Raw genomic sequence first — 25,166 nt, forward strand, 5'->3', positions numbered from 1 at the left:
GGAAGGCTAATACTACTTTTATTGAGATTTATTATAATAACAGTACCTGGCATGTCTGATTGTATTGTACCCGTTACAAAATTAAAGCAAAAAAAAAAGGAAAGGAAAGGATTTTGGAAGGAAATTAATGTCTACTTTTAACTGTGAAATTTGCACTTAGTCTTACAGCAAGTGGCACATGCTATTATGCAGACCTTTTTCCTAGTCTAATTGGATTATCAGTCTAGCAGATTCTGTTCTCAAGCTGAACTAGGACTATCTCAAGAGTTAGACCATTTAACATGTTGCTACTTATAAAAAACCATATCCCTCCCTTTCCCGTCACATATTGAATTAACTTTCACAACAATGACTTTGAAAGATGCTCTGCACTTTCAGAGCATACAAATATTCTAGGAAATAATTATATAATATAATGTGTATAAAACACCAATCTCAGTAACAATTAAATTTAGGCAACAAAGGTAGTAGAACCCTAACCCTAACTCTTCCTCATAGTTCTAGAACCCTGGATTATTATACAAATGGAATCTAGTGAGAAGAAGCTAGAAGAAAGAAACAGCATTAGCATTATTGCAATGTATTAAATGTGCATAATATCCCGCTCTCAATGACTCTGGATGTTAACAAATGGATTTTACCTACAGTACTTGGAAACCACTTCTGGACTTTGTGCTTGAGGTGGAAAAAATGAAACTTTGATTTTCGGTTTTACTGATTGGATAGATTTGTTGTTATAGAAATGGTTAAGTTATGTAAAAGTAAAAAGTTGAGGTTTGATGTTACTGTTTTATTCTACTGCACCAGAGGAAGTTGGAAGTCAATGCCTTTTTTCTTTTTTCCCTTCTGTTCTGCACTTCTCCTTTCCCCTTTCCCTCCCTTATTTTTCCTAGTGTTTGCTTTTGTATTTTATATTATAAACTAAACTGTAGACTGTAGACTAAACTGTAAACAAAACACACCTAGAAATGTAAAAAAATGAAATAAAAATAATAAAAATAAAAGAATTCTTGTCTCTACCAGTAAAAAAACAAAACAAAAACAAAACAAAAACAAATGGATCTCCTTACCACAAAATAAAAGGGCTTAAACTGAGTTTTAAAAAGAAATCAGACATATGAAATCATGCCTCATAATGAAGACAACTAAACACCTAGGCAGGACAGTTAAATTGTTTATAAATGGCTTCCAGATAAGATTATTAATAGCTCAGGGGCAGAGTACTTTTTCACATTAGATTCTGGTATCAAATAAGAAGAAAAGTGTTGGATGAATTGTAAATCAGAACATGCTGTATTTGGCTGAACAAAAGAAAACATGAACAAAATAGACAATAATAAAATTAAGCTCTAGAGAAGATTTTAATGAGTAGTGTTCATCTTGAGTGCTTCATTTTAGTCTTTCTTTCATTATCCATTTTATAATTTACTAGTCATACTGTTACCACAGCATATATTACACAAATTAACTACAGATTGAATGCTTATAAAATTTCAGAGATATGTTGAGAGAAACAGAATGAAAAACAGAGTACCAGATCAATGTTCTGATTTTTAAATCACACTGTTGATTATTTGCTTACCATTTGCTTTCGATTCTCTACCAGATGGAGCCCAATAATCCCTAGGAAAGATCCGAAGCCAAGCTATGGCAAAAAGCAAATTCACAAAAAGTTAGCTACATTTATAAGATGTCATTAATTTTAAATAGGCAGAAAAGAAGAATGAAAAGTGGCATTCCAGGTAAATTGTGAAACCTGCTTCACATATACAGTATTATCTGTAAGACTCTTCATAAAAGAAAAATAAGACATTGAAATTAAAAAGTTTGTCACGGTTTAACAAGCTTCTAGGAAACACACAAAATGGATTAGCTTAGGACAGTGGTGGCTAACCTTTTGGGGCTTCTGTGCCGAAAATTGCATGCACGCTTGTGCGCGCCCAGAAGACAATGCACATGGGGGGCCTCCCCCTGCGCATGCATGTGCAACCCCCCTGCCCTTACCTGCACTGGACATACATGTGCCTCCCAGCTGATTTTTGGTCCATTTGAGGCCTTTTGGAGGCTGAAAAATGGGCCCATTTCATCACTTCGTGTATTTCTGGAAATACCAGAAGTGATGAAACGGGCCTGTTTTTCGGTCTCCAAAGGCTGCAGAGGCTTCCCCGAGCCTCTGGGATGCCAAAAAAGGCCTCAAACAGGCCGAAAATCAGCTGGGAGGCATGCACATGCGCAATGAGGTTAAGTTTGGCTGGGGCTCATTTGCTGGCACAAATGGCTCTGTGTGCCACCTGTGGCACGCGTGCCATAGGTTTGCCACCACGGGCTTAGGAGATATCATTTTTATTTATAAAAGGCATTTTCTTATAATAATTTAAAACGGGTTCAGTTAAATGTCTATCTGTCTGTCTCTCTGTCTGGATAGATAGATAATAGATAGATACCCTGTTTCTCCAACAATACGTTCTCCCCCAATAGTAAGTCACAGCATGTTTTATAGGCATGAAATGAAATTAAGCCCCTCCTCCCAAATTAAGGCCTATATTAAAACATGTGAAATGGGGGGAATGGTGGGGGGGCTTGCCGTTAGGAAGTACTTTTGTTGCACACCCGGATATGGTGCTGCCTGCGTTGACCCTGATACGAAGTGCCCCACCAACGCCGAGGTCAACATCCAAGCCGTCGCCGCCCTCCCGAAGATGCAAGGGGGGGGGAATTAAGTCACCCCCGAAAAGACGGCCTAGCCATTTTTTTCGGGGCTCAAAAAAAAAATAAGACCCAGCCTTATTATATGAGAAACACGGTAGATAGATAGATAGATAGATAGATAGATAGATAGATAGATAGATAGATAGATAGATAGATAGATAGATGATAGATAGATAGATAGATAGATAGATAGATAGATAGATAGATAGATAGATAGATAGATAGATATCTGTTCAACTATATAATATGGTGAAAAATAAATGTAATTTGGTGGGGGGGAATAGTTTTTCTTCAAGAAATAGAATTGAAAACAAAGAACTGGCCCATGAATAAAATAGGTTATTTTTATTCATTCAGCAGATAAGCCTTGTGACTAACAGGGCTTCTACTTGTAGCATAAAGCTATGGATAACAAAATTAAAAATAACTTTCTGTGGCAATTAGGGATTTAAATGCTGGGGTCTATGGTCATTTTGAGCACTTCTTCTCTATAATGGTCCATCCTATGCTTTGATGTTTCCTTGTTTATTTCCTTGTTTAGATGCAACAGTCTCATGGGTCAGCTTGACAGTAATACTCAACATGATTCTTTCATAGAAGCTGGCCTTTTTGGAACACATTGCTTGGGTGGCAATGGAAGGACTTGCTCTATTTTGGACCTCATGGCTCATGTTAGCTGTACCATTTTGTGTGGAGTTTTGATGATATTGTTAGCAGAATATTAGTGTGGTCTGAAACCCACTCAGAAAAGCAGTCAACAGATAGTGGTGGCATTTATCATCACAACTGAATGTTGCAAGACATAGGACTAGAATCTTGCAGTGGAATTGAGAAGTCCTTCCTCCAAAATCACAGAAGAGCTATGGATAGCAGGGAAGCCATTCTGAGCCACATGGCATGAACATAGCAGCTCCCTCCATCACTAGTAAAATTGGTTGCTCTGAAGACAACCTGCTCCCAGGAGGACATGACATGGAATGGAGCCTTACATCCTGAGTGACCTAGCTAAATCCTCTTAAGCAGAGTTGGCAAACACAGGGACATTGCATGAATGCTCTCACCCTAACCTTATAAAAGAAAACATGAAATAGGCAGATGTAATCAAACGGTAAAGTACCAAGATCAGATAGTTGGGTCAAGAAGCATATTTTTATTTTCTCTCTAAAACACACAAAAAACATGGAGCCCAGTGCACATTCCCAGGACAGGAAAATGATCACCATAATGGTGCTATTGAAGAAACTGTTTTTAAAGGAATCCCTTCATGGATTATTCTCACTCTCAGATTCACAAGGAGGATTTACCTGGCCTAAAAAAATAGTAGAGCAGGGCAGGCACTCAAAAGAATCCTAAAATATTGATGAATTTGGTGAGCCCTCCAAAGCTTGATAGAAGCATTCCCAATCATGTTTCCCATAAAGTCCTATATATGGTATCTTGCCCCAAACTATATGTTAGGGTTTTCAATATAAGGAATGAACTTCCCCATTATTTCATATTTTTTTCATTATTTTGAGTCAGACATGGCTCCTGGTAACCATATGCAATCTTCTAGGCAACATGTTTGGAAATGGTTTGTGGTTCTTTTTCCTAAGACTAAGAGAAGATGATTAAAGTTACTGAGTTGACTTCCATGACTGAGGCAAGAGTAGAACTCAGATTTTTCTATTGGCCTACTGCTATAACTCAACTGAGACTCAGCTCTTTCATACCTACATCCACACTTAAGTTAAACTTGGTTAAACTGGGTTTATTCTCAAATTGCACAAAACCTGTATAGGACAGATATATAGATAGTTTTCAACATATGACCACAACTGAAACTAGAATTTCCATCATAAGTAAAGCCAGACCCAATTTTTCTGACCATTATTACATTTTTGGTCCCTTATTTGATGCACTATGAATACTGAAAAATCTAAAATGCAGTGGTTGATAGACTTACTATTATTCCTGGATAATAGCCTCCCACAGTTACATTTTCAGTTCTTGTGGTTGCTGCAAGTCCTATGGTCAGTATGAAAACAGACACTACCAAAAGGGCGACTGTGAACCAAAGAGATGTTTTCTTTCTTTTTGTGAAGTGCCCTGTGAAAAACACACATTGTAAATGCATATTAAAATACACTAATCTCAAAGGAGAGGTGAGTCTGCTTCATTCATTCATACGCAACCCTCTTAACAAGGAACTTGATGTCAACCTTCTTAGACAGTCTCAGCTTAAAAACAGCAACTTCTAATTAGAAGTATCTTATCTCTGAAATTAGGTTCCTATATCAAAGGATGTTAGCTTAGGAGACCTTTTTCTGCTGAAGGCTGACTTCACTTGATAGTCGAGTCAAGTACTGTACTGAGCTGCCCGACAGCCCACTTGGGGAATTCTGGGAGCTGAAGTCCACATCTTTTAAAGTTCCCAAAATTGGGAAGCCCTACACTAGATGACGCAAAGGAAATAGGAAACGCTCCAATCCTCTACTAATGGCTCCCTTGGTTTTGCTGTCTACTTGACACTGCAAAGCAGGGTGAAATCATTCTTTCTCTGCCACCCCTTTCATTTCTCCCTCCCTCTTCAACTTTCTCTGTCTTTCTTTCTTGGACCTTTTCCTTCTCAAGTAAGAAGTTGCTGGAAAACAGAAAAATGATTTTGTCCTAAGCCTGAACCAACCTAAATGACTTCTGAAATTAGATTGAGAATCAGACCTTGGACAGTTCTATTCCAGGACACATTATGTAATACAAGATGTCTATGATTTCATTTCCTCCCCCTTATTTTTTGTGCTGAAATGATACAGAGGATAAACTGGAAGAGTGTCGTAATGCCAGAGGTGAGCTAATACTTTCCTTGTTTCCTAAGATACAGGACTCCTCTAAATCTGCTTTTTATGTGAAAGAGAGAAACATCTAAGGACTTTTTTTTTTATCACAAACAGGCTTTTCTACCAGTGATCATAAACCAATGGCTTTGTGTATAGTGAATCAAGGGCAGATTTTTAATTTTTAAAAAAGTATTTCATTAAAAACAAGAGAAAGAAAACATGCATAGTAAAGTGTCTGGGAGTTCTTTCCAGCCCTATTATTCAGCAGTGGACATAGAAGGTGTCTGTTTTCTTCTCTGTTGTGAAGTAATTGTGTTGCATCTGTGTGTACAGATGTTCCTCAACTTACAATCATAATGGAGTCTGGAATTTCCATTGTAAGTCATAAGTTGAGGTACCCACATGATTGACCTGCCTTTATGAGCTTTTTGTGGCGGTTGTTAAGTCAATGTCATGGTCATAAAGTGCTTTTTGCCAGAAAGCACTTGAAATTGCGTCATGTGAACGCAGAATGCTGCAACCAGCCATAGAGGTGAGCCAGTTGCCAAGTGACCAAAATGTGGTTCTGTGACTTTGTGTGTATGTGCATGTGTGTTGCCAATGGCACTCCAGTACAGGGTTGTAGGCAATTTCTGGGGCTGGTGGTGTCTGTCATAACTTTGAAAGTTTGAATGGCTGCTAGGCACCCACTAGCATCCACTACCCAGGTATGTCTTCCATATGGATGTATTGGGCAAATGGGTTTCTTTGCCAAGTCTTAAACCTGCTCATTTTCAAAGTCAGTTTTCTATTGCTGGTTCCTTCCTCCCCAGGAAATTTAGTCCCATCTTGTCCAGTTTGTTGAGAATTATTCTACTGCTAGATAAATAGACAGAGTCTTGATGGACAGATGCACTCTTTACATATTTTTTCCCAAAATTCTTTTAGTTTGGCAATAATTAAAATATGATGATGCACAGAAAACCCAAGATAGTTGGATGGAGAGTAAAGCATGATTCACAGGTTATATATAAGTGAATTAATAATGCAGACTCTTGAGGCAAACATAGTTTTAATTGTTAAGAACCATTAGAAAGGAATACATTTTAAAAAATAACAATATTTGACATTTTGTCATTTTAAACTTGCAACCTTATGCAAACTTTCTTTGGAAAAAAGGACCCACTGTGTCACTAGGACTTACTTCTCAATAAACAGAAAATATTGTGTTGCAAATACTTATTATCAGAGTATTAGCATTTAGAGTGTGAAAGGAAGCCATTTAAGCATTATATCCGGGTGTACAGATTAAATTTGTCTTCATTATTTCTTTAAAACTGGGTGGGGGGGCAGCTGGAGTGGCAGATTAAACAAAATTATAGCTGGGGAGGTCTTTAAACCCTCTTTGTTTGTCATTAAAACTATGTAAAATGTTAGAAATCCACATATGTCTAAATAATAAAACCATTATTACGTTAGTTTAGGTTATTTGAGAGATTGAAAGGAACTTAAGAAAGGCTAACGGCCTACCCACTGCTGCTTTCCTATTATAAATATCCTTTTCCAAGCTGGTTTCCCTTTCTATGTAAATACTACCAGAAAATTACTGCCTGCATTTACATTGGATATTTAGTTTGGCTCTTACAAAAGTAGCATTTCACATAAGGAGATGCAGGAATTCTGGTGATAAACAAAAGTTGTTATATTCTCCTTAGAAACTTAGAAACTTTTAGCATGCTTCCTCTTATACAAGATTTTCAATTAATGCTATTACCAAAAGTTGGCATTTTCTTCAAAAGTCTGAGAAAACTGAAGCTGAATTTTGAAGCAAAAAAAATTCTTCAGATTTCAGGTGAAATCCTTCACACATTAAAGATAAAATAACCATGCGGAAAAACAAAAGCTGACCTTTCCTTTTCCTAGATCAAGGGTGTCAAACTCAAGGCCCACGGGCCAGATCTGTCCCATGGGGTGCTTAGATCTGGCCTGCAAGGCCACCCTAAAAACAGTGAGGGACTGGCCCACAGTGCCTCTGCCAGAGAAAATGGGCTCCCGAGCTCCATTTCCGGCTGTGACAGCTTCCTGCAACCCTCTGCCAGCGAAAATGGAGGGTTGCAGGAGGCCATCGCAGCTGGAAACGGAGCTCGGGAGCCTGTTTTCGCTGGCAGAGCACACGGGCCACCACAGGTGCCCCAAATATGAGTGACATCGAGCTGGCCACACCCACTCTGGCCACACCAATGATGTGTCCCTCAATAAAATTGAGCTTGACACTCCTGTCCTAGATCAATACTCTGCCCTGCAAATTACCACATTCATATTCTGGTTATATCCATGAAGATTCTCATTCCATTATAGTTCACAAGACTGGCTTTATATGATGATAAAACAAGTATGTTTGCAAGTTCCCCAAAATAAGCAAAAGATCAACTATCACAGGTTGTGATGAATTGTTGCTCATTGTTGCTAATTTTGAAAGATATGGAAAGAAAAGATGGTTCATTCTATGGTGATGAGTTAAATAATCAATGGCCTGTTTATTCCCAATCAACTTTTGCAATAAATCAATGGATTTCTTGGAATGGAAATAGTTCAGGTTTTATTATATATTTGCATTGATACCTTACTAGTATTGATTTCCCATAGGCTGATCGCTTACTATGGATAAATGTACCACTAAAGTATATCCAGCACCTGTCTGTAGCTTTCTTCTTGTACAGTATGAGCCCAGATGCACGTTCCTCTTCTTATCATTTCTGAATTGCTTTGACTGCAAGTCTTTTTTGTGATTTTTTCCCCCCGCTCAAAAGTGGGATAAGATCTAAATCTCTATTTATAACAGGAAAACAAACCCCAAAGAAAAGAAAGGCAAGGCAAACACAATCTGCAGTGCATGGTAATGGTGCCAGGTCTATCTGCAAGTTTCCTCCTTTGGGGGTTATGCAAAATTGCCCATCCATAGCAAAGAGACAAAGCTTTCGTCACAACATAACAATGTTGCTTTTGACAATCTGACACCCTCTTCCCAACAGATGTCTATGCAAATCCAGGTGATTTCATGCTTGATTTGTATTCATGTGTGTAGAAAAAAAAATTGAAACTGAATTGTGATATTCCTGATGCTCGAGGTTATTTCACACAAGAGGAACTTTTATGCAGAATTGCTTCCATATAGGAAGCCCACATCATATTCATCCAACAAATGCAATAAATAGACAGAGATTTAGGCAACCAGTACACTCCTATGCTTCATAGGAAAGGATAGGAAATGTCATAAATTAAGGTAAAAGTGTACAGTACACCCAGTTAAGTGTCATGCTTCAAAGCCACTGGAGACAAGTATGAGCAGGATGTACCTAATCTCTTCTTTCTGGACAATTTACTGGCTCCAGATTCCCTGCGTTTGCAAGTTGGGCACTTTTCCTTGCAGGGAAGGGGGGCTGGGAAATAACGGGGAGGAGATAATTTTAAAAAAAGGTTGACCAGAACTTCCCTTTCTTTTTGTTGATGCACTTTGATGACCTGTTCCTCTTTTTGCACCTCTGAGTTGATGGAAATGGAGAGACAGGTGAACACAAAGTGAGGCTGAAAAAACTCAAGATGGCAGCCACAGCATGCAATAAAAGACATAGCCATTTTTTTAATGGGTGATGTTTCAATCACATGGCTGTGGCTGCTATTCTGGACTCTTCCTTGTGACAGCCCTGGATAAGGTGAAGCTTACCTTACCTGGCTAATTGCTATTTCAATGAGTCTTCATGTATAAGAGACAAAATCTTTCTGCCTTCTTTTTTCCTCCTATTCAAGATGTAGCTTAGACAGAGGGAGAATTTTCTATCCTCATATATTTCTTGATCAATCTAGCACTTTAAGTATAATGAATGTCTGCTAACATTCACCGACAGTTGGGCTAAGCTCATACTATGCATCCAAGACAACTATATTTTGAGCTCCTATGTTAATGGGATGTTGTCAGGGCTGTTTTAACACATGGTCTTGATGGGCACTTGCCCGTGGGCCCATACTAATCTGTGTATGTTAGCCCTTCAATGCATCTTGTATCATATAAATACAGCAACATATTGCTGCACAGCATGTTTTTACTGTTTCAACACCGATTTTGTTGGAAGTGCCAATAAAATAAATATAAGTTTAATTTTAACTGACCATTTACATTTTTATTCCTGTGAGGAGTTGTCATAGGGGCCCTCAGTACATTGCTTTGCCCAGGGCCCATAATGCTGTTAAGACGGCCCTGGATGTTGTGCTTTTTAATTACGCAACGTATCATTTTTTCTGCACTCTGCTATAGGAACACATCTTCAAACAAGGGCTCCTATTGAATTTAGATCTCTGAATGCTGCCCTTTATATCTTATCTTTGAGCCAACAGAAAGCACTCAATGAGGCAGAAACAAAACAAAATACAGACACCCACACCAAATTCAAGCACAATTAAAAAGTAATTAAAACCAATTAAAACTCAGTGATAAAGTTTGCAACAAAACAAGCCAAACATTCTTTGCTCAAGACCCCAACTTCTCCAAAAGGAGCTTGAGCAAAGCTTAAAGTGCCACGATATTCAGCTTCTTCTATTTTTCTTTGTTAATTTATGCTTACATTCTAAGTGCTGCAGTACCAGAGACTGCTATAGAGATAGAGTAAGCAGCAAAGTTTGACATGCCAGTTCAAACATATATTTTCATATCAGATTCAGATCCTAATTTTCAACACAAATTAACAAAGAAGAGACCACAACACAAATTAACAAATAAGAGAATGTTGTAGGTCATGAAAACATTTTCATGGCAAATCATCTCTTTTGAGTAAACCTGAACAAATGTGCAAAAAACATAAAACACAGAAAATACACTTTATGAAATACAGACAGTAGGCCATGTATACAGTAGGCCATAACCCTATCAAACTCAATTCCATTGAAAATAGTGGTGCTTAATCGCTAATGGTACAATTGGGCAATAAAGTTTTTAAAACAATTTTGTTTTTACCAATATTACACATTAAATAACAAATATTTGGTGGTAAAAAAGTCATGTCGTCTGAATTTTCTAAGTTAGCAAATTATTAATTACCATCATATTTTGCTTCTTTATTGTCTGTAGATTGTTTAAAGCTGCCTTTATTTTAACAAAGGTAAATGAAATGTGATGGCTAACATGCTAAAAAGAGATACGAGATCTCCTTTTAACAATTGCTTCCTCTAATTAAATGCTCAACTTATCCAAAGGGCAGAAACTAATAACCAGGTTTTGCTTCAAACCTCAATTCAATAATCTCTATAAATGTGAGCTCTTGGTTGACTAAGAATGTACGCAATAGAATCGTCTCTTGCATATGCCGTCTCTTTGCTTCTTGAATTTTAAGGTAAAAGAACAAGGATTTGAGTTTGTTGCTATGATTATATTGCTTTGGGGTCCATTGTTTGACTAATAAAATGGTTGAATAATGGTTTAAAATAACAGTGTTCAAATAATGTCTATATTTTTAATGACTAAAGAGAAATGACTTTCACAGAAAGAGTATTTCATGTTAAAGATATTTTTTTCTTTTGTAACAGACATAGTGTTAATTCAGTAACCACTACACAATAAAGTAATCAAGACACTTTATTTTGCAAAAATACATTATATTATCTACAATGAACATTCAGAAAGCCACAAAGAGCTGGTTTTGTGAGGTGGTTAAGACACCAGGCTAGAAACAGGGAGATTGTTAGTTCTCCACGAATCAGACATGAATAAGGAAAATTGAATTTGAGGTACATTTTCTATTCATTTTTACTAATCTTATTATTTCTAAAAAGCAATATCAGTATCATTGAGGGAAAAATGTCAACCACATTATCCAAATGGTATTGTGGGATTACAGGTAGTCCTTGATTTACAACAGTTCATTTAGTGACCATTCGAAATTACAAGAGCAAAAAAAAGTGACTTATGACCATTTTTCACACACCGTTGCAGCAGCAGATCCCATGATCAAAATTCAAATGTTTGGCAACTGACTCATATTTATGATGGTTGCAGTTCTGGGGTCATGTGATCATGTTTTGCAACCTTCTATCAAGCAAAGTTAACGGGGAAACCAGATTCACTTAACAAATGTGTTGTTAATTTAATAACTGCAGTGATTCACTTAACAATTATGGCAAGAAAGATCACAAAATCGGGCAAAGTTCACTTAGCTGTCTCACTTAGCAACAGAAATTTTGGGCTCAATTGTGATTGTAAGTCAAGGACTACCTATACTATAAAAGAATGTTAAAAATAAGTTCTTGACTCCTGGTGACTTCATAGATATGTCAATGTAGACTTATTGGCAAGAGTCCAAAATGGTTTGCCATTGCTTTTTTCTTTTCTTTTTTTTAATTTCTGGGCAATTTCCCATCTAAGTACCAACCACATCTGACATTGGCTAGGTGTTAACCTAAGTTGACCATATGCTCAGGGGTGGGATTCTACCTGGTCGGTCTGGTTCTATAGAACCAGTTGTTATGATTCTGCTTAGTTTGGAGAATCGGCAAATCGCACCACTAGCTGGCCCTGCCCCACCACGCCCCGCCCCACCCACTCACTCTTTACCTGGTTTGTGCACCATCCAACTTGTCTGCGTTAGCCTAATTTTTGGTAAGTTGCTATTTTTCCTTTCATTTTCTAACCATCAGCTGTTCCGACTATCAGCTCTGCCGGGAGATTTAGATTAGCTAGAAAGCAGGAAATCATTGGATTTCTTGATTTCTAGCTAATCTAAAAGCAGAGCTGACTGAAGTTTCTATTTTTCAGTGCAGACTCAGGTAGCAGATTGCAGAATGGTAGATCTCTAAGTGAATCTGTGATTCTGTGAGCAACTCAATCTGCCTACCTGTTTTGCCTGATTTTGGGTAAAAGTTGCTTTTTTAAATAAAAAATTCAATATTTACATAAATATTTAGAATATTTACATACAAGCCACACCCACCCAGTCACATGACCACCAAGCTACACCCACAAATTAGGCCATGCCCACAGAACCAGTTGTTAAGAAATTTGAATCCCACCCCTGCATATACTGCCACCTATAAATCTTTAAATCTAACATATTATGAAACAAAAAAAATCATAATTTTACATATAGTGCAACTCTGCATTAATTGCTTTCTAATTCTTCTCACATTTCTCCCTCTTGCAAGCAAAATAATGCTCCATTTTAAAGCATACTTTATTGGAAATATGTTCTCTGAAAACCATTGGTATCTATTTCCATATGCCTAATTTCAAAATTAAGGTAATTTAGGAGGAAATTCCATTATTGTCAGTACAATTATAATTATACAAAGATTATATGACTGAAGATTCAATTTAACTGGAGGTGTTCCAAAGAGAAACTTTATATTCCAAAACAGAATATTTTATGTCTGGTTTTTTTTCTCTTTTAGATTCTCATAATGTTAGACATTGTGGGTCATATTATTTCATTGCTATCTAACACAGTAATAAGAAAGTAGGATTTCACTAAACCTGGAGCAATTTAAGTAAATAAACTAGTCCACATGATCTTTTGGGAAGATTATTTTATTCTACAAATCAAAGGAAAATCATACAGCAGGATCTAAGTGCAGGTAGTGACTGTTTGAAGTTACGATGGACCTCCCCGGGGTATTTATGACCTGGTTCTAAAATTCCAATGGCCACTGCCCCCCCTACAGTCATGTGATCACATTTTGGACAGTTGCCAAACAGCTCACATTTACAGTTGTTTGCAGTGTCCACGGTCACGTTTTTGCTGAAAACTAGTTTAGCAGAACTATCTCATACTGAACAGTGGGTTTGTTTAATGCCCACCACACAAAAGGTTTTAAAATCAGGCTGGTCTTATTGGTGACCCACTTTGTGTAACAGTGTATGACAGTAATGGGCAGGCTTCGTGACAGTTGTCAGTTGAAAACCACTTATATCTATTTGAAATTCCAATTGAAAAAAAAATGAAGAAGCTTTACTCCTTATAAATGGGCTTTAAAGTTGTTAACTATAGCTGGGTTATGTTTTTCTTTCTAAAAAGTAAATAATTCTGAACTGCCTACTGATTCTTTTCCTGCTAGAAATACACTTTCTACATACTGTAGTATGAGATAATACTAAACAAATAGCAAGATGCATTTTGCACAAGGTTCAAATATTTATTGGTTACATCATACTGAAATTCTTAATATTGTGATTTCTTATTCTTTCTACTGAAAACACCACTCTGTCTAGAAAATAATGTGCTTCCTTCCTGTGATTTGTACTCAGTGGTGTGAGTGAATTTAGAAGATTGAAATTATTGTGTAAACACTGCTCAGGCACAACCTGGCTTTCGTTTCCAGCAGCAAGAAGAGGCTATCTTTCCTCCAGCAAAAGTGTGGAAGTCTGTTAGATGTTACAATGTGTGTGTATGTGTGTGTGTGTGTGTGTGTGTGTGTGTGTTATTTGTAAACAGAAGTCCTAATAAGAATTCTGGTTCTATCATTTTATTTTTTGCTCAATTAATTTAAAACAGAGCTAAGAAACGTTTTTCCTTAGTTCATTTCCAGTCCTGCTTGTTGCTACGTAGTTCTGACATTGATATATGAAATTCATCATACAACATCCTTAGGTATTATTATACTATTCTTAAAGATTTAATCTTCAATTCGATTCACAATTCACCAATCTGGGACTAGTAAAAATTTAACAATTCAAGTCCTAACCAAGAACCTAAGAGCTGTTAAGGCAGCATCTGAGAATACAGGCAGCTTTTCCATATATCTAAGCAGCCCTTTGGGTATTATTCCAAGGGCCCCTATTACTATTGATACAAGCATTGATTTCTTCCTCCATAATTGCTCAACTTCAATCTGCAAATCACGATATTTTGTTATTTTTTTCTAGACATTTCTCTTCAATTTGTGCATCACCTGGTATTGCAATTATCAATGCACCAGACTTTTTTCTTTTCCACAATACTGATGTCAGCCATGTTGTGAGCCAGATGTCTGTATATTGTGTGGCATTGATACATTAGCCAGGAGAGGACAAAGCTATTGCAGAGTAGTAGTTTGCCAAATTACTAGCTCTGCCGTAGAAAATGCTTCCACACTTCCAAAGGTGCGCCATAAAGGGGCGAGCTGACTTCGCACCAGAAAGAAAGATAAGCAGCTCTTTCTGCAGAAGCAGCATCCAAGGCTCCTCCCTCCTCAAAGCCATCTTGCAAATGGGCACCACAACTGGGAAGGTTCAGAGCCTGAATGAATATGACTGCCTGCATGGTGCACCAACTCATCTCCCCACTGAAGTGGTACCTATTTATCTACTCGCATACAACATGCTATCGAACTGTTAGGTGGACAGAATCTGAAGTGAATGATGGGAGCTCATCCCACCACACAATGTTAGCCATGAAACCACTAAGCCATTGTGCCTCTATCCATAGATAGCTGACATTTGACTCAAAAGGCTAATTCCCATTCTTTTTATTTGAATGCTATGCACTTCTCTTAAATATATGTCTGGGGCTTCATCTAAGTTTCGATAAGTGGACACCATTTGCTATATAGGGAGCTGCAGCTGGATAGAGGTGGATTCATTGCTCTTCCAATGAATTCTTTTTCTGATAATGAATGGTCAGTCTTAGCTATAGCCATTGAGCTCCTCCGTAACTGAGAGATGAAATAAACAGACAGAAAGAGAGGTAGACAGGCAGATATATAAATGATAGATGGGTGATAGACAGACAGACAGACAGACAGACAGACAGACGGATGGACAGACAATCATCATGAGTAAAAAATATGAACTATGCTTTTATTGTAAAAGTTTCCTGAAATCTGGAAGTTTTTCAAACCTGATCAGAATATTTTTTTTCTTAAATTATCAGGCGTTTAACCATTTCACAATATTCAATAAAGAATGAATACTTTGACTAATGAAATGGCAAAGAAGCAAAATCCCTAAGTATTGCAAACCTTCGCTTGAAAGCTATTATAATAGCTAGCTTCCCCAAATTTATCATACAAAATACTGATTGCTCATAATAACCAACAAGGTTTCTTCACAATGTCTAGACATTTTTAGAAAATACTTGTATTTCTTTAACCATCTAAGCAGCTGACATCAGAAACTGCAGGAGGACCACAAGGAATGAACTATGATGATATATTTTTCTTTATATACATATTTTGAGATGAGGTTTATGTACAGTGCTGGCTTTTCATAACAGAACTTACACTCTGGTGTCATGATCTTTGAATAGAAGAGGCATATATATCTCTGACAGGGGAGCGAGACTTCTCAAACACTGAACAACTCCAAAAGTTATGAAATCACTGGATACTGAAATAATTGAGATGGGAACAATAATAAAACCATATTTTTGGAAGGTGTATGATATTAATGGGGGGGATTTATGAGACTTCCTTTTATAAGAATGTTTACTTGAAAATGAAACGCAATGTAAAGTGCAGCCTTACTATTGGCAATAGCCTGTCTGCAAATACTTGCAAGTTAAAGTGAATTAAGGTCCCACTTGTCGCTCACCTTCTGAACACGTATCTCGTGGTCATGTGAATTCGTTTCGGGGGGGCTGTGGGGTGGAAAGAACCCGAGAGCGTCCTTGAATACTTTCTGGACTGTAGCTAGCTCAGGGGGAGGCGAGGTGAGGAGGAGGGGAGAGTCCACGGGGGTGTAAGAGTGACCCCAGAAGGAAACAACTCCGCACACTAACGCCCTCGCCCCTTAAACCGTTTGGCCCGTCAGAAGCCACAACCCCTCCATCTGAGGTGGCGCCCCGAAACCTCAAACCGGCGAGGAAATGACACACACACACACAACCCGGGCTCGGCCAGTCTCCAACTTACCTGCAGGGTCCAGCATGGCTAAAGGCTCGGTAGAGGCAGGGGCAACGGAAGGCTGCATCCGCCCAGCGACGGTGGGACCCGGCCGGCAGGATGCAGAGCCCGTCCCGGGGCATCGACCGAGCGGTCCTGCGAAGATAAGGCGGGAGTCGCAGGAGGCAGGACAGAGGAGGCGCCGCCGGAGCCCGAGGGAGGAGCGAAGGTGGCCTTTCGAGGTGACCGAAGGGCGACCCCGACCTCTTCGGGGCAGAGGCTCCGCTCCGGCGTCGGGCAGCAGGAAGAGGAGCATCTGCTCTCGCCCTGAAACCAAGGCAGCCCCTTCTGCCTTCCGACAGGTGCAAGGATGGAGCGGTGTGTGTGTGTAAAAAGCGGGAAGGGGCTGCAAGCTACAATTAACGCCAGAAGCAGAGAAAAGGGTTATAGGGGGGAAAAACCGGGAGATTTAAGGGGCTAATCCTTTCATTATTACACTTTTGTCAAATCCTTAACACTTTAAAAGCCATCCGAAACAAGACAGAACAGAACAGACCAGCTCCCCCATGAGAATCCTTGATCTGGGCAGCAGCCCCTGATTTCAAGAAAATACCTTTACCAGCACAGCATCTTCATTTCAACACCTGACCTTCTTTCTCTGAAGGGATCAGCCTGCGCCCATCAATGCTTGTTTTGGCATATGGGTGACTCTCCTACCCAAAAAACTTCAGGAGTGGCAACTTTCTACTAACCCTTTGGACAAAAGTTTATATTTGCCATCTTCTCAGCCAGGGAGTGATTTGTGTCTCTTTCTCTCTGTGCATTGGAATCAGGGTTGACTCCTGGCAGTTGACTGGACAAATCCTTGTAATATTCTTGGCAAACATTTCTGAAGGGGTTTGCCCTTGCCTTCTTCCTAGGATGCCTACAGAGCAGTGGTTGCCAACCAGTGGGCCGGGATGGGTGGTCTGCGAGTAAATTTTGGTGGTCCGCAGAGAAATATCACCCCCAAAGCACCCCCCAAAGCAATTAATCCAGATTGCATGGGAACACAAGGCTGTCCTACCCACATAGTCTGCAGGAACACACAAGGCTTGCATCGCATGCATTGCGAACAACATGAGGTAGTGAGGGAAGGGGGGAAAGGGCGGAGGGGGGAACATGCCCCATGCACCTTGCCTGGCCACCAGCCTGCTTCTTTCCACTTCTTTCTTCTTCTGCTTTTGGCTGCACGCAAGGAAAGCAGCAAAAGTCTTTCTTCCTCTCCCCCAAATTCCACCAGAAATGAGTCTTTGGGACCTGCAAGGCATCCTGATCCAAGAGGCTGTGCTGGTGCGATAAGTCTCACAAAGACTCATTTCTGGCAGAGTTAGGGGAAGAGGAAGAAAGACTTCTGCTGCTTCTGCTGCTTTCCTTGCATGAAGCCAAAAGTCTCTCTCTCCCCCTGAGAACGGAGCTGGAGATGGTATCCTGCAATCCCAAATAAAGAAAGATCGATTGGGAGGAAAACGGAGTGGGGGAATTTTCCTGCAGACTTTTTTGGGGATTTTCCCAGGGTCTCTGGTTCGCAGGATTTAAAATAATGAGTTTGGTGATCCCTGAGGTCCAAAAGGTTGGCGACCCCTGCTACAGAGAGAGCAGGAATGGCCTAAAGCAGGGATCCCCAACCTTTTCGACGCCGCGGCCCGGTTCCAGCGTCAGCTGGGCGCCGCGGCCCGGTTCCGGCGTCAGCTGGGCACCGCCATCTTTTTTTGACGAAAAATCACTTTCGGTGACGTCACCGGAAGTGATTTTTCGTCAAAAAAAATGGCGGCGCCAGCGCTTCCGGTGAGCTTTTTCCGGTGAGCTTTTTCGGCTTTTCCGGCTTTCTACCCGGAAAAGCTCACCGGAAGCGCTGGCGCCGCCATCTTTTTTGACGAAAAATTGCTTTTTTTACCAAAAAAAGATGGCGGCGCCCAGCAACCAGCGGCCCGGTAAGGCTTGTTCCGCGGCCCGGTACCGGTCCGCGGACCGGCGGTTGGGGACCCCTGGCCTAAAGTCATGCAGTTGGCTTCATGCTTAAGGCAGGACTAGAATTCATGGTCTTCTGGTTTCTAGCCTGGTACCTTAGCCATTGCACCAAACTGGCTCTAAGTCAAGGATTGGAGGTATTGATAAGACTCAAATCATCCACAGGAAGCATATTCTTCTATCTATTCTAGGCAAATGTCTATAGTCTGAAAATATGAGCCACTGTCTCGCTTTACAAAGCCAGCTGGGCATGCTTGAGGCAAAAAGAAAGCTGAAACTTCCTTAAGAATTTTTTCCCCCATGTTCTGGACCTGGTGAAAATGGCTAGAATGGAAGCTTTTGAAGAAAACAAACCAGGTTAAAAGATCAGGTTGAACTGGCATAGAGAGCTATTGGTATTTCCTTTGGTTTAATAATGGAAAGGGATTTAATTCCAAGGTGCTGAATTTTAATTGAGAGTTAAATATCGCTTTTCATTCTAAAAATGATTGGTAGTACAGCTTCATTTCTTAAAACATTCAAGATAAACATTGGGTGTATTTGCACAGCAGCCAAGTGAAGGAATCATTAATAAGAAAGTTGAATGCCTTCCTTCCTTCCTTCCTTCCTTCCTTCCTTCCTTCCTTCCTTCCTTCCTTCTTTCCTTCCTTCCTTCCTTCCTTCCTTCCTTCCTTCCTTCCTTCCCTCCCTCCCTCCCTCCCTCCTTCCTTTTTTTCATTCTTTTTCTTTCTTTCAAATTGCTATTAAATTGAATTATATTATTGAAAGCTTCTAGGGTCAGGAAATTACTACAATTAACCTTCTATTACTAGAGATCTGTAGGGGGTGTTCCCATTCTTTTGGAAATATAGGGCGGTATCCAGAACCACAGACCAGGTATTGCTGGTAACCTACGATGAGAGTATACGTTTCCCGTCAAACATGAAGGAAAGGCCTGTCCTTCGTACCTGGGAGGTGCCCATCACATTAGTCCACATTGGTGGACATTTCTCCCAATGTCTGGGAAATCCTGAAATCCATGGACCTTAAGTGTTAGGACAACAATGGCTTCATTAAGGCAACAAAGTGGACACTACTATATAGACAGAGCAAATTTCTGGTGACATTTTGGAGAAAAGCACATAAAAGACACTAATTGGATGGGTTATGTAGTATACAATATGTTCTAAAGGCTACACTCATCCATGAAGTGTTTATAACTGACCTCTCTAGATGTCTCTTAGCACATAATATCTACTAGGAAGGAAGGAATCCAACTGTAAATCCTTTATGTCATCACCTCTCAATGTACATACAGTCTTACTATTTCTCCTTAACTATCTTCCACAGTGCAATTTGCCACACTATCCAAACAGCTTCGGGGGGATAGAATTTTTTAAAAAGTTACTCTGAGGTGCTTCACACAGGTGTTATGCTTGCTCACGGACATGCTCGGGAACACCTTTTGGAGAATGAAGTGTTGCACAGCCCTAATACATATAATACTTTGACATCCAAACAGGTAACTAGTCCACGTGTGAGAAGAGCTCATTAGGCATTTTCTATTCTGCTATAATCAATAGCAGAATAAAAGGTGGCCACTCATATGACACCAATAAAGAGGAAAAAAGCTAAGATGGCTTTGTATATTAAGTCCCCATGAATTAATTTGTAGTTGTATGTATAGAACTATGTTCAGACATGTGTAGATGAAACACGGTAGACCGCTGTGGCTCGGTGATCTAGAACATGCTTTGGATGCAGAAGACCCCAGGAGCAATTCCTAGTTTGTCCATCGGGTTAAAAAATTAGAGAATTCCAGCCAGTCAGAATCAAGAATTGGTCTGATCCAGAGTAAGGCGAATTGCTGGACTTCGATATACATTTGAGAAGGCCTATGGCATGACATGCGTAGACTGAGGCCAAAGCAGACTTTGAATACCACTAAAATTACAAAGGTGACTCTAGCCATCTTAGCATCCCCACTTAAAATGGAACTGAGTAGAGTAATAGACAGCTTTATAAAGAATTAGAGCCATTCCATTTATCGCTCATATAATGTGGATTTATAAGACCTTTTTTTCTTTTTTTTCTTTTGCGGGTTAAATAAAGACATTCTGCCAATGATTTAAAAATTGAATTACTCCTGCCCTTTCATTTCTCCTTGGTATTTTAGTAGCATGTATCTTAATCATACGGTTAAAAAGCTTGCCTTTTCTGTACAATTTGTTCAGTCGCAATTTTATCTCTCAAGCCATTTCTGAGATCTAAATCTAGAGAGCAATATACAAGTGAAGCCTGTAACCAAAGACTGAAGGGTGTCCTAGTCGTAATCAGATCAGGCTGCTCAAGGAGATAAAGGCAGAAAGGCCCAAGTTGGAAGAGGGAAAACAAAAGGTGTTTTTTGTCTATCCAGCACTTGCCAATAACTGTCCCACACTAACTTGTATTAGAACTGCTGTGAGCAACTCATGCTTGCAGGAATGATGACTCTAGAGAAGAGGAAAAGGGGTTGTTTTGTCCTAGTTTGTTCCTGAAACATTTCCATATAAGATAGAGCAATGTTCTTGCCACCTCCAATTCCTCTTTTGGGAATATTTGTTATTATTTTAAATTAAAAAGAAATTAATATATTAAAAAGAAAACAAAAGCAAACAAAACTCAAAAGACAGACTGGAAGGGCCACTATGTCTTTTTCTGCAGTCAGTTTTCTAGGTTTCTATTTTTTTCTTCCAGAACTCCCCCTTTTTCAAATTAAAATCTTCAACAAGCCAATTTTCTTTGAGGGGAGGGGGAGAAAACTCTCATGCAACTCTCGTGTAAACTGTGTTGCAAATCTTTACTATTGTTATATTAGTCTAAGGAGTTCATTTCCCCTGTTTGAACATGCAAATGACTCGGCTCCTACTGCTTGGTTGGTAGTACAGAATCTAGGATTTGGGGTCATCTTTTTTGTCTGCAAAGAAGGCTAATAGTCCATAACTTCTTTCTTTCTTTCTCCTTGGAAGAGAAAGAAAGTTTATGGTCATGTAATCAAAGCTAATATTAATGCAGGAAGGCTCAATGGGCTGTTCTCACCTCCAGATATTTCTATAGCATTTTTCTTCTCGTGGTATGATCACAGAATATGAAAACTACGCAGATGGAGTGCTTAGAGATTTTGCTAGGATTTTGTATTGGTCATAAATGTTGGAAGAAACCTTGGGTTAGTCTTCCTTGAGAAGAAACGTGTAAGATAATAACTTACAAGAAAATTTCTTTGGAGCTGGGAAGCAGGCAATTTCCCTGTTCTGCGTTCTCATCTCTGTATATATACAACATCAGATCATAGATTTTATCAGCTCCAAGAGAACAGAGTGATGTTTTCACCTAAACTATCTGTTCATTTGAAATTCAAATGTATGTATATGTGAAATTCATTCCAACCCATGGAGTAAAGAGCTGGTTTTCTCTAAAGATCTTACACAAGGTGGAGAATTTGGGTAGAATGTTTCAGCTGTGCTTGTAGCAATAGTTACCAGAATATTTGTAATTAAAAGCAAAAACAACACAAACCTCCAGAGGTTTTCTTTTAGTGCTGCCCAGATTTGGAATAATGATGAGTCCTTAACATTTTCTTTCGCTGATAGAAACGGGCAGCATGAGTTGCCATAGAGCAGGGGTGTCCAACCTTGGCAACTTTAAGACTTGTGGACTTCAACTCCCAGAATTCCTCAGCCAGCTTTGCTGGCTGAGAAATTCTGGGAGTTGAAGTCCACAAGTCTTAAAGTTGCCAAGGTTGGACACCCCTGCCATAGAGTTTCAATGAAGTTTTCAGTAGCACATATTCCCTTATCTACTTGTAAATTACACTGAATGTAACAGGATATTTTCTTTGGAATAACATTACATAATGCTATGTACGTTTGCACTACAATATACATCTTCTGGAACAGATATTTAATATCATAGTTTATCATTTTACTTACATTGTAAATCATAAAGTAATAAGAAATATTTTTCCAAGAAGAAAATGTCTTCATCGTATTATAAAAGCTTACTATGATAACCAAGTTATTGATCAAATGATTAAAAATGTCTTGTTTCCTTCCTAAATTAGTTTCAATAGAGTTTATTTTATTTTACTGTGCTCTGTTTTCTCTTACAACTGGATAAGCAAAGCTCAAATTGCAGGAGTTTAGAACACATGTTACAGCTTTAAGATAGCAGGAGAAAATCTCAGAAAAGAATTTGAGCACCAGAATTTTGATACAGATATTTAGATGCAACATCTCTTAAAGAAGACTGTGGCTATTCTTCAATGATATATTATGGACTCATTCTCATAGCCCACTGATCATATCACAAAACTCCCACTATAGGACACGTCTTCATAGTGTATGCTTTATCTCATCCTCTACTCACTGTGGAAGCAGCCTAATATTATGCAGTATGGCCATATACAAACAAATAAATACATTTGTACTTAGCTTTTCCAGTTCTGTACAGTATTTCCAATGTTTTTCTTAGATACAAGTCTTGATATATAAGCTACAATGGTTCATCCATAATTTTGGTGATGCCACAGTGAGTGGCTGGCATCTGTTGAACATCTGTTGGTTAGATGAGTCTGTTTCAGGCACACTTCTTTCTTCTATCACTGGGCACTGCCCTCGATGGCAATTTTAGCTTGAGTTGCAGGAGAGACCACAACCTGGTGGCTACAGAAGCATCTGTCCACAGTGCCAAAATGGCATTCAGGGATTATAAGACTCCTTAAATACTGCTACACTCTACTGATTCTGGAAGATCACTAGACCACTGAATAATCATGTATGCAAAGATCTTTGAAATTTGGTAGACCTATTTGTAAAAGAAGGACCGTTGGCCACTTTTACTGGGGAAAAGATGTGTAGCTGATTGTGTGTCTCAAATGAATATATTACAGGTTTTCTGCTGCTTCTATCAATAAAAAAGCAAACAAAAATGTGGGCCTTGCTTCTTATTGTTTTTATTATCTGGAGAGATCCTATTTTGCCTACTCCAATTCTTTTTGTAGATATCTTGGGATTCATCCAGATGCTGTTGAAAGTGGCTACTGGTTGCAGGCATCACCCTTCCTTTATAGCACTGATCAATTTGAGAACAGGATAAAAACATTTGAATATTAGAGAAAACATCTGAGAATGCAGTAATAGCTAAAAGAATGAATTGATGGATCATTGAACACATCAACTCAGAGTTCGCACTTGAAGCACAAATGACAAAACTCAAATTATCCTACTTCAGACACATAATGCAAAGATTGAGCGCCATTGAGAAATCTATGATGCTAGAAAGGTGGAAGGAAAGATGATGACCGGCAGCAGGAAGGATGGGACTAAGTGGGTGCATCATTGAAATAAATTGAAGGGCCAGTTTGAAGACATCAACCTAGAGAAAGTCTATTTATGTGGCTGCTAGGAACTGATATTGAGTTGATGGAAAATAATCATAATCATAAAGTAGTATAGGTAGGTCAACTTACGACCACAAATTTCTGTTGCTAAGTGAAACATTTGTTAAATGAATTTTGCTCCAGTTTACAACTTTTCTTGCCACAATTGTCAGGTGAATCACTGCAGTTATTAATTCAATAACATGATCGTTAAATAAATCTGGATTCCCCATTGACTTTGCTTGTCAGAAGATCTCAAAAGGTGAACATATGACCCCAGGATACTGTAACTATCATATATATGAGTCAGTTGCCAAGTGGCCAAGTTTTGATAACATGACCATGGAGATGTTGCAATGGTCATAAGTGTGGAAAATGGTCATAAGCAGGGGTGGGATTCTACCAGTTCGCACCTATTCGCTAGAACTGGTTGTTAACATTCTAATCAGTTCGGAGAACCGGTTGTTAGAAGAAATTACTGGCCTAATCCTGTAAGGAAGGCAGGAAGGAAACATTCTGGTGTTGCTTACAGAAACTGCCTCTCCGTTAACCCTTATTACATTCTTGGCAGGACTAGACTTCCTGTCTCAGGAACTTCTCTGGAGTTTTTCCCCCCCTCCTTTGCTGATACTTTGCTTGTGTGGAGTGACCATTCAAAGTTACAATGGCATTGGAAAAAAGTGACTTATGACCATTTTTCACACTTACGACTGTTGCAGCATCCCCACAGTCATGGGAGGCCAGGCGAGGAGATGCGTGCCTCGGTGATATTGAGTTGGCCACGCCCAGCCAATAACATGACCACCAAGCCACATCCACCCAGTCACATGAGCACAAAGCCACACCCACCAACCAAGCCACGCCCACAGAACCGGTTGTTAAAAAATTTGAATCCCACCCCTGGTCATAAGTCACTTTTTTTCAGTGCTGTTCAAACTTCAAACAGTCACTAAATGAACTGCTATAAATTGAGGACTACCTGTACAAAAATCTATGTAATCTAGTGATATTGTAGTATCTACAATATCAGACATGCTAAAATCAAATAATTTTACACTCATTGATCAGCATAAATAAGGTCTGATGCTGTCATTAAAAAGAAACATACAGAATACATCAAGCCCAGGTATTCAGCAGGTTCTGATCAGTTCTGGAGAGTAGTTCAGAGAACTGCAAATACCACCTCTGACTGGAGATTTTACAGTATCCTTCCCTTGCCACGCCCACCAAGCCACGCCCACAGAACCAGTAGTAAAAAAAATGGAATCCCACCACTGATCAAGCCAGCTAGGTGACTTTTGGTCAGTTAGTCTCTCTCAAAGCAACTCACCTCACAGGGTTGTGTTGTGGGGAAAATAAAAGGAAGAAGGAGCGTTGTAAGTATTTGCTGCCTTGAGTTATTTATAAAAATAATAAAG

General features: G+C 39.2%; 1 protein-coding gene across 2 annotated transcripts in view; it reads right to left on the reverse strand.

Annotated features, from left to right (window-relative positions):
• Positions 1–25,166, reverse strand: part of TMEM255B (transmembrane protein 255B) — a 78,316-nt gene that overhangs the window by 30,393 nt on the left and 22,757 nt on the right. The window contains exons 1-3 of one of the 2 annotated variants that reach the window (XM_087967242.1): positions 16,374–16,495; positions 4,655–4,797; positions 1,583–1,645 (exon numbers count right to left, since the gene is read on the reverse strand). In XM_087967242.1, coding sequence (XP_087823368.1) covers positions 1,583–1,645; positions 4,655–4,797; positions 16,374–16,431 — 264 coding nt within the window. In that variant the 5' untranslated portion in view covers positions 16,432–16,495. Of the gene's footprint in view, positions 1–1,582; positions 1,646–4,654; positions 4,798–16,373; positions 16,496–25,166 lie in introns of those variants that run through there. The other variant, XM_087967243.1, reaches the window with a different exon arrangement.

Source organism: Notechis scutatus, chromosome 5, assembly GCF_049901735.1.
Source record: "Notechis scutatus isolate UNSWTSFEM ecotype Mainland chromosome 5, rNotScu1.2, whole genome shotgun sequence".
NCBI lineage: Eukaryota > Metazoa > Chordata > Lepidosauria > Squamata > Elapidae > Notechis > Notechis scutatus.